Raw genomic sequence first — 9,632 nt, 5'->3', positions numbered from 1 at the left:
TTTCATCTGAAATTGGCGATTTGAAAGGATTAGTGAGAATATCCTATTTTAGTAGGCTTTTGATATGGAGAGTTGTACTTAACTGTTGACAATATTATTAAAAAGTCAACTATTTTAGTTAGGCCAGAGAAGTTTTATAAGTTATAGCATGCATCAACTCTCGATACAAGTCAACAAGGATAGCAGACTTAGGGTGCGTCCACATCTGGCGAATGCGCCGCGAATGCGCAGCACGCGAGCCGATCGCGAGCTGTCCGCGATGTGGACGCACCCTTAGACGAGGATGTCATTAACTTGTGTGGTTGGATTTTCTAATTAAATAAATAATCTTTATGTCAAATTAATTTTCCTGATATATTGAAAACAAACATCCAGCACATAGGGCTTAAAAGAAAAGAGAGCTCACAGCGCCAACATTTTCGAGAAAACTAGCATTTTAATTTGATCCATCGCTGGACTTTAGCGAACGTAAATGGATATATGCTATTTGCAAAAAATTACCTGTTGTAGTACCTAAGTTATTACGTATTTTCTGTGTGTATGAAGATATTCATTATCAATATCATTCACAAAGCTCTGATGCAATTATAATGATGATATTTCTATAACAAAACGCCGTGACATAGTTTTTATTAGAGGTACGTCTACACCGTGACTTTTTAGTCGTCTTACAAATGTGGTCCACTCAATCTATCCGACATAAAATACCACTAGACACGATTATTAATTTTATAGCCTTACTTAATTAAGATAATAGGTACAAAGAAAAATACTGAAAAAAAAAGTTTACGTATCAAACGGTAGAAAGTAGGTACCTTCCCAACACGCCGCGCTCCATTGATACAAGATTCGGGCAGCGCTCACAACAGGGTGTTCTTATAATCTACGTCATGCATCATAATAATGAATTAATTTTTATTTTTAAATTTTTCAAATCTCATAAATATTTTTTTTTTTTATATGAACGTTTACTAGTCATTGGATACATGAAGTGGGCTGCCGTTGTAAGACGACTAAAAAGTCACGGTGTATAAAGCATTTCTATCAAGGAAATTGATCTATATACCCTGAAAATATCTTCTTCATACTGTAATATATGTTAGTTTTTGTATGTTTGTGTGTATGCCAAACATTTGTATTCTTTCTCGCCTGAACCTATTTTGATGTAAGCAATTTAAAGTGTAGATACATGGGTCATGGGTCAGAGGTCAGATGGGCAGTCGTTCCTTGGAAAACACAAGGACTTAGCTGCAATCGGTGAGGCAGGAAGCCGACCCCAACATAGTTGGGAAAAGGCTCGGAAGATGATGATAATGATACATGGGTCTCTGAAGATGACTTCAAGGTCTATACGCCATACCTAGATCAAAGTTACGTATAAAAACAAGTACGTTCCATTACATGCAAGTCTTGCTTACGTCACAAAATAATGCAATTAACGCGAGTGACGTATTGTAAACAAGTTTGACATGTCCAAGACTTGGAGCTTAATAAAACTGCATTTTTTCTGTCTGGCGAATTGTAAACATATTTATCAATTCGGTCCTGATTCGGTTTCAATGTTAATTTTAATTAAAAAATTGTTAACTGCGCAGGTGACTCTGGTCTGTAAGTTTGGACACTTTATCTGGTTAATCTTCACCATACCAGCCCCATTCATTCAATGTCTTTCTAACAACCATAAATACCTCCGTTTTTAAGTGCTTAATACGTAGTTCGACAAGTCAGATCTTCATAGATCAGGCAGTGACTGCATCTATATCGATGAACTATAACAATTTCATCACTCGATACTCAGTTTTTTATACTTAAATATTTCACAACATAACAGAATAAATTAAACATATATAAACTTTAATAAGTGATGTTTCATATCAAAGATTTCAAATTGTGCTGGAACTAATTATAGCCAAAAATATATCTAACTTCAATTGCTACCTTAGCGAGGAGGGAGAGGAGAGAGAAGGAGAAAATAATAATCAACTGAATTTCTGAGTTCAATAAAAGTAAAGATATAAGAATATATGTAAAGTAAATAGCATAACATCGAGTTGTTTTCCTGTATATTGATAGCGGCGGACTCCGAAACGGACTCGATCTAGGCGATGACATCACCGTGCCTATTCCTTTAACTAGCGGCGCTTGCGCATGCTACACGTTCAGAAACTTGTGTTTAGCGTTGTTCTAATATCTATCTATCTAAATAGATGTAATGTCCATATCGAATTTGAAATCGCAGGATACAGGAGAATGACAGAAATGAATAATCATATTTTTTATGTAATGTTTATTTCACAAGATTTTTATTTAGATACTGTAGAAAAGATTTCATTTTGAAAATGAGTTTCATTTTCAAAATGAAATCTATGATAATGAATGTCTACGCATCGTCATCAATCGAACATGTACCTGCGATTCCTGCGAGCCCCACTAGATGGCGTTACGATTTTAGTTCCAAATTCCTCCGCGCGCCGCGCCTCATGCACTTGCAAATTCGCTCGACACTTGCGCACACGATATATAACAAAATTTTGTTTTATTGTAAACCAATCGCTGATTACACGCCTTATTACTATCGAAGAAGATCTTTTATTCATCTCCAAACATAAGTTGGACCTTCAGCGCCGGGTGCAGCGGAAGAAATCGTTGCGACCAGCATAAATCGGACGCACGAACGACGTCACCAGCAAGAACATCTACGGACCCATGGTACCAGCATAAAAAGGTCAGGCCAATCATCCTTATCAATCCTTAGCCCTTTTCTTTATTGTGTGCTTCATTTGTGTTGATAGTGTTGTATTGTGTTGTGTTGTGTTGATACTTAAATAATTAAAAACGCGTAAGTTTCTTTCGTCTCGTCGCTACCCTCAACTTAAAAATATAAAAATATCCTTTGTTAATCTTAAGTACAAAATAACGGTTTCCACTGCCTTCCACAAACTACAAAATGACTAGAACTCCATCAAAGGAAAGTCGTAGCAGTAGTGAAGAGTTAATTAAAGATTTAAACAAAAGAAGAGGTGTTGTTCGCGGTAAATTTAGACTATTCATGAAATATGTGGACTCGGTAGAAGTAATGACTACGACTGAAACCATAAAATCAGAATTACAAACTCGTTTACAAAAAGTAGACTTACTACTAGAGCAATTTACAGAAATTCAGGATGAAATAGACTTAAAAATACCTGATAGTCAAGTAGAAAAAGAACTATCTGAGAGGGAATCTTTTGAAACCAATTACTACGCTTATGTGACCAAAGCTAAGTGTATTATTAACGCAGATGATGTTCAAAACAGTTCAAAAATTTTTAGTAAAGTTAAATTGCCTACAATTTCACTTCCATCCTTTGACGGATCTTATGATCATTGGTTGGAGTACCGCGATACTTACCTTTCTCTAGTACATAACTCTAAAGAAATAGATAATGTGCAAAAATTCCATTACCTACGATCTTCTCTTTCTGGCAGTGCATTATTGGTTATTAAATCCTTAGAATTCTCCTCAGAGAATTACAATGTAGCATGGGAGTTATTAGAAAACAGATTCAATAACAACCGTTTACTTGTGCAAACCCATGTTAAAGCTTTATTCTCTATGACGTCGCTTAATAAGGAATCACCTAATCAAATTCGTAAACTCATTGATACCGTTCTCAAAAATCTACGTTCCCTCAAAAACCTCGGCGAACCAACTGAGTCGTGGGACACGTTGATTATTTATTTAATTACATCTAAACTAGATTCTGTTACTGAACGAGAATGGGAGACTCACAAAAGTTCAATTATAAATAGTCAAAATCAGTCAATTTCACGTACAAGGGTTGATGATTTAATAACGTTTCTTAAAAATCGGGCTGACGTACTGGAAACTATTAATTTTGCACATAGTAAATCATACACAGATAATAACATAAAAAAACCGTCACAGTCACAACAATCAAACAAATCACATAGTTACACATCAACACAAAATAAACAACCTAATAATAAAAATTCCAAACGTCCTCGTATTTGCGCTATGTGTCAAGCTAATCATCCGCTTTATTCTTGCGAGTCATTCTTAAAATTAAATATTAATGATAGAATAAAATTCGTTAATGAAAAGAAGTTATGTTGCAATTGTTTACGCGCTAATCACTCGGCAGATGAGTGTTGGTTTGGTCCGTGTAAGCAATGCAACAAAAAACACAACAATCTACTTCATGATAAATGTGACGATAGCGCGAGTGTATCCACCTCGCCAGTCGTTGCGCATAATTCTCAGGCATCGTCACAGAATACAACTAGTGGTAAGTCTTTACATACTGCCACATTACATTCTGCATCTCATACGACACATCAGAGCACTACTCATTCATTATTAGAGACTGTCCTGCTGTCTACAGCTTTAGTTGAGGTTGCAGATAAAAGCAATAACTATCACACTACTCGCGCTTTACTAGATAATGGTAGTCAGCATTCCTTTATAGCGGAATCATTATGTAAACGACTTAAACTCAATTTAATACAGTCCACTGTGCAAGTCTCCGGAGTAGGTAACTCGGTGACTAATTCTACACAATCTTGTGAAATTAATTTGAGATCTAAAACTACACAATATAACACACGCATGAAGTGTTTAGTTTTGAATCAAATAACAGCTCAATTACCATGTTTAGGTACAACTTCAAACATAAATATCCCTGATCATGTACAGTTAGCTGATACGGAATTTTATTCGCCATCAGAAATCGAATTATTAATTGGGGCAGATAAATTCTGGGAACTTTTAACTGATGGACTGATTCGCCTAAGTAGTGGTCCATATCTTCAGAATACTCAGTTAGGATGGGTAATATCTGGCCCATTGCTGAATAAAAAAACTTCACGCAACAATCGAGTTCAATGCAATTACTCACAATCATTAGACGCTCAACTTAGGAAATTCTGGGAGCTAGAAGAACTACCTCCGCAAAATAAATTAACTAATGACGAGTCTTTGTGTGAAAACTTGTTTTTACAAACTACGTACCGCGATAACACGGGTCGGTTTTTTGTGCGCATTCCATTAGCCGAGCCCAGCGATACACTGGGAGATACGTATGCGCTCGCACTTAATCGCTTTCACGCACTTGAACGAAAATTAGATAAATCTACGCCTGAATATAAAAGGTTATATTGTGATTTCATGAATGAATATTTGAGTTTAGGTCACATGAGTCGAGTCAATTCTTATCCATCACCAAATTATTTTCTACCGCATCACGGTGTTTTAAGAATTCATAGTAGCACTACGAAACTTAGGGTTGTTTTTGATGGTAGTGCGAAGTCAACTTCGGGTAAATCGCTTAACGATATTCAGCATATTGGCCCTAGTTTACATAATGATGTTTTCTCAATCTTGTTACGATTTCGTCAATTTAGATTCGTTGCATGCGCCGACGTCGAGAAGATGTTCCGGCAAATTAATCTACAACCGGATCAAAGAAATCTTCAATTAATTATTTGGCGAGAAAATAAATCCGATGAACTCGGTGTATTTCAGCTTAATACGGTGACATACGGTACCGCGTCCGCTCCTTATCTAAGCATTCGTTGCATCAAACAGCTGGCGTCGGAATGTAAGGATGACGTCATAAAACAGGTTATCAACGAAGATCTGTTTGTCGATGACCTAATTACAGGTAATGATGATAAACAATGTTTATTAGATATTTGTACCAAAGTAAATGATACTTTAAAATCTGGTTGCTTCCATTTACGTAAATGGTTGTTTAATTCGGAATCATCTACAACAGATCAACAAAAAGATTTATCTTTAGGAGAAAATTGTTTAACTAAAACTCTGGGTATTGGTTGGTTAAATTATTTAGATTTATTATATTTTACGACAAAAATTGATCAAAACTTTACTCATGTGACTAAGCGCGTTATCTTGTCCGTTGTTTCACAGGTGTATGACCCATTAGGCTTGTTATCACCCGCAATTATAATTGTGAAAATACTTTTACAGAAACTATGGCTTTGTAAATTAAGTTGGGACGATCCAGTACCAAATGATATTCTGTCTACGTGGAAAAACTTTATTGCCACTCTTCAACACTTACAAGACATAAAAATTCCTCGTCATGTCAGGGAAATAAATACAAATTATACAGATTTACACATTTTTTCGGATGCATCACAGGATGCATATGGTGCATGTGCCTTTATAAGTACATACAATGACAACTCACCAGCTACAGTTAGGATACTTTGTGCCAAGACCAAAGTCGCACCAATTAAGCCAGTCACAATACCACGTCTTGAGCTGTGCGGAGCGTTAGTTGGTGCCAAGCTGTATCAAAAAATTGTTCAGTCATGGAGATTGAAATTTAACCACATATATTTTTGGTCTGACTCAATGATTGTCATAAATTGGATTAAAATGTCACCTAATTTGTTAAAAACGTTCGTGCAGAACAGAGTCGTGCAAATCAACGAACTGACTGGTGAGTTGCCGTGGTTACATGTTGCTGGTAAAGACAACCCGGCTGACCTCTTATCTCGCGGGCTCACGCTCGACGCGCTTCAAAGTACAGATATTTGGTGGCACGGGCCAGCATTTTTAAAGGATATGCACATGAATTTTAAATATGACAACCAGAATGAAATTATAAATTTAAACGATTTACCAGAAATGAAATCAAAGGTTTTATTTACACAGTCGACTTATACTAGTATTTTTATTTTCGAACGTTTTTCAAATTTTAATCGCATGAGACGTGCAGCCGCTTACGTGTTACGATTCATTAATAATGCACGAATTAAAAGTAAAACGGAACGTAGCATTGGTCCGTTAACGGCTGATGAATTAAATAAATCAACGTTAGTTTTAGTACGCTTAGCACAACATGCATCATTTGCAGACATTTTGAATCAATTGATAAATAACTTACCTGTAAAGTCGATGAGAAACATATCTAGTCTTGATGTGTTCTTGGATTCTGATCGCATTATAAGAGTGGGAGGTAGATTAGTAAATTCACGCACCTTCCCATACAGTAAAAAACACCCTATATTGTTATGTTCAAAACATACCTTCACGCGACTACTTTTTCAATTTGAACACAAACGTCTACTCCATGCTGGTCCACAGCTTCTCTTGGCTACTATCAGAGAGAGTTGGTGGCCACTCAGGGGTCGTGATTTAGCTAAGCAGACGGTACATAAGTGCATTATATGTACTCGCCAGAAAGGGAAGGCACTATCAGTAAAAATGGGTAACTTACCCTTTGAGAGATTGGAACCGGGGTATCCTTTCTTGCGCTGCGGTGTGGATTATGCGGGACCTATGTTTATATTGAATCGGAAGGGAAGGGGTTCAAAACTTGAAAAATGTTATGTGTGCCTATTCATATGCTTTACCACTCGAGCGATACATCTAGAATTGGTCACAAGTTTAACTTCTGAGGCGTATTTACTTGCTTTAAAAAGGTTCCTATGTCGTCGCGGAAAACCCGCTTATATATTTTCCGATAACGGAAAAACATTCGTAGGCGCACTCAAGGAATTTTCAGATTTTTTAAATCATAGTGAAAATGATATTTTAAATTTTGCAGCAAATGAAAATATTAAGTTTAGCTTTATACCTCCGTACTCCCCACATTTTGGAGGTTTGTGGGAGGCAGGGGTCAAATCTTTTAAATATCATCTCCGTCGCGTAGGAAACGTTAACCTCACGTATGAGGAATTTTCAACATTATTAGCACAAATTGAAGCCCTCCTCAACTCCAGACCTATGTATCCCATGTCTTCAGACCCAAACGACCTACTCCCTCTTACACCAGCCCATTTTCTGATTGGCCGGCCGCTCACTGCACCTGCCTGCGAAGACCTCACAGCTTCGAATACATCACGCCTGGTCCGCTACGAGCGCATCGAACAAATGAGGCAAAATTTTTGGAAACGCTGGTCGCAGGAGTACGTTTCGGAACTGCAGACAAGGACCAAATGGCAGTACAACACCGGCACAATAGCACCCAATACATTAGTGCTCATCAAAGATGACAATTTGCCACCCTTAAAATGGCGTCTTGGACGAGTCATAACCACTTTCCCTGGGAAGGATGGACTAGCACGTGTAGCTGACATCAAAACAGCTAACGGAGTAATACGACGGTCATACCCCAGATTGTGTCCGCTACTACAGGAGGAAGAACCTTAACTTCTCCCAACTTCTACTTCTGCGTTGGAGGCTGTCACTCCAAGGCGGGCGGCATGTCTACGCATCGTCATCAATCGAACATGTACCTGCGATTCCTGCGAGCCCCACTAGATGGCGTTACGATTTTAGTTCCAAATTCCTCCGCGCGCCGCGCCTCATGCACTTGCAAATTCGCTCGACACTTGCGCACACGATATATAACAAAATTTTGTTTTATTGTAAACCAATCGCTGATTACACGCCTTATTACTATCGAAGAAGATCTTTTATTCATCTCCAAACAATGAATGTAAACTAAAAAAATAACAATATTACTCATCATTCAGTCATATCATTCAAATCAAGCCGTGTCGTAGGTGTGTCGTAGACCTGCCGTAGCCAAGTCGTAGCCACGTCGTAGGCCCACCGTAGTCATTCCAAAAACTGTTCATAAGCATACTTATTTTTACACTGCATGTACTGAACATGACGTTTCGTCAGACGTGACTAAGACTGAACACATTTTTGGCGGCACTCACTTGTGTTTGATGACAATATGAGTGACGTCATCCCTGTCGAAGTCGCTTGTCAATGAGATAGTGAATGGAGATCATCGATTGATGACTTTGACACTTTAGTAGTATGTTCTTAAATTGTTGGTGTAGGATGATGATGACGATTCGTTTGGTTTATTTAATCTGAATTTTACGGTGTATGCGTATGAAATTGACGTCAAAGTAATTGTTATTTTTACATATCTTCTGTCTGTCTGAGGGCTATCTTACCCTTATTGATTGATTAGTAATATTGGTCTTCCACATCACAGGATCTTCGGCATCTTTTGTAGTAAAGCTATTATTTGTTATATCGAAACGTCATCTCTGAAAACATAAATATACACATACATATTTTTTGGTACTGATGAAGCTTAGTGCAACATTAACACGTATCTAGAAAAAAATAAAAAAATAACCTAAATAAAGAGATAACGCCGTTTTTCTCTGGAATCAAACCCAACACCTCAAGCTCGATTTAACACTCGCGACCGCTAGCCGCAGTCCACTGATCTGTAATTATTTGCTGTAAATCAAAGAGATATACAATATATACACATGTATATATATAGTATTCCTTTGTATTACATACGCATCGACAGGAGGAATACGGCAATTAGGTCATAGGATAATCAATTAAGATTTCCTAGTATCGTCTAGGGCCGTGTTGGAATCAATAGCGCACGCCTGAGAGAGTCGCGATTTCTGTTACCTACGTAACGTGTTTCTTACATTACTAGACAAGAAACTTGCAATGTTTTGGTAGCTTGAATTATGCAAATTCTATGAAAAAGTAAGCCTTATCTTGTGCTGTAATTCGGTTCCTGAAGTAATTAGGTACGTTTCTCTTAGCCAGATGAGAGACTCCCCAAAGCATTTGAGATAGCCCTGTCTCTCCAGGTTTTGCAAGCGCA

General features: G+C 37.5%; 1 protein-coding gene across 1 annotated transcript; it reads left to right on the top strand.

The window, feature by feature from the left end:
• The first annotated feature begins 2,383 nt into the window (after nucleotides 1–2,383).
• On the top strand, nucleotides 2,384–8,442 carry LOC124640398. Its single transcript, XM_047178157.1, has one exon. It carries the CDS (start codon nucleotides 2,948–2,950, stop codon nucleotides 8,183–8,185), a length of 5,238 nt encoding a protein of 1,745 aa, XP_047034113.1. The 5' UTR covers nucleotides 2,384–2,947; the 3' UTR covers nucleotides 8,186–8,442.
• Nucleotides 8,443–9,632: the final 1,190 nt, after the last annotated feature.

The sequence above is a fragment of the Helicoverpa zea genome, chromosome 20 (genome assembly GCF_022581195.2).
Source record: "Helicoverpa zea isolate HzStark_Cry1AcR chromosome 20, ilHelZeax1.1, whole genome shotgun sequence".
In the NCBI taxonomy this organism is placed as follows: domain Eukaryota; kingdom Metazoa; phylum Arthropoda; class Insecta; order Lepidoptera; family Noctuidae; genus Helicoverpa; species Helicoverpa zea.
This window is presented reverse-complemented; position numbering and strand designations above follow the sequence as displayed.

Coding starts and splice junctions, on each gene's coding strand:
- LOC124640398 (XM_047178157.1), top strand. CDS start 2,948: ATGACTAGAACTCCATCAAAGGAAAGTCGTAGCAGTAGTGAAGAGTTA.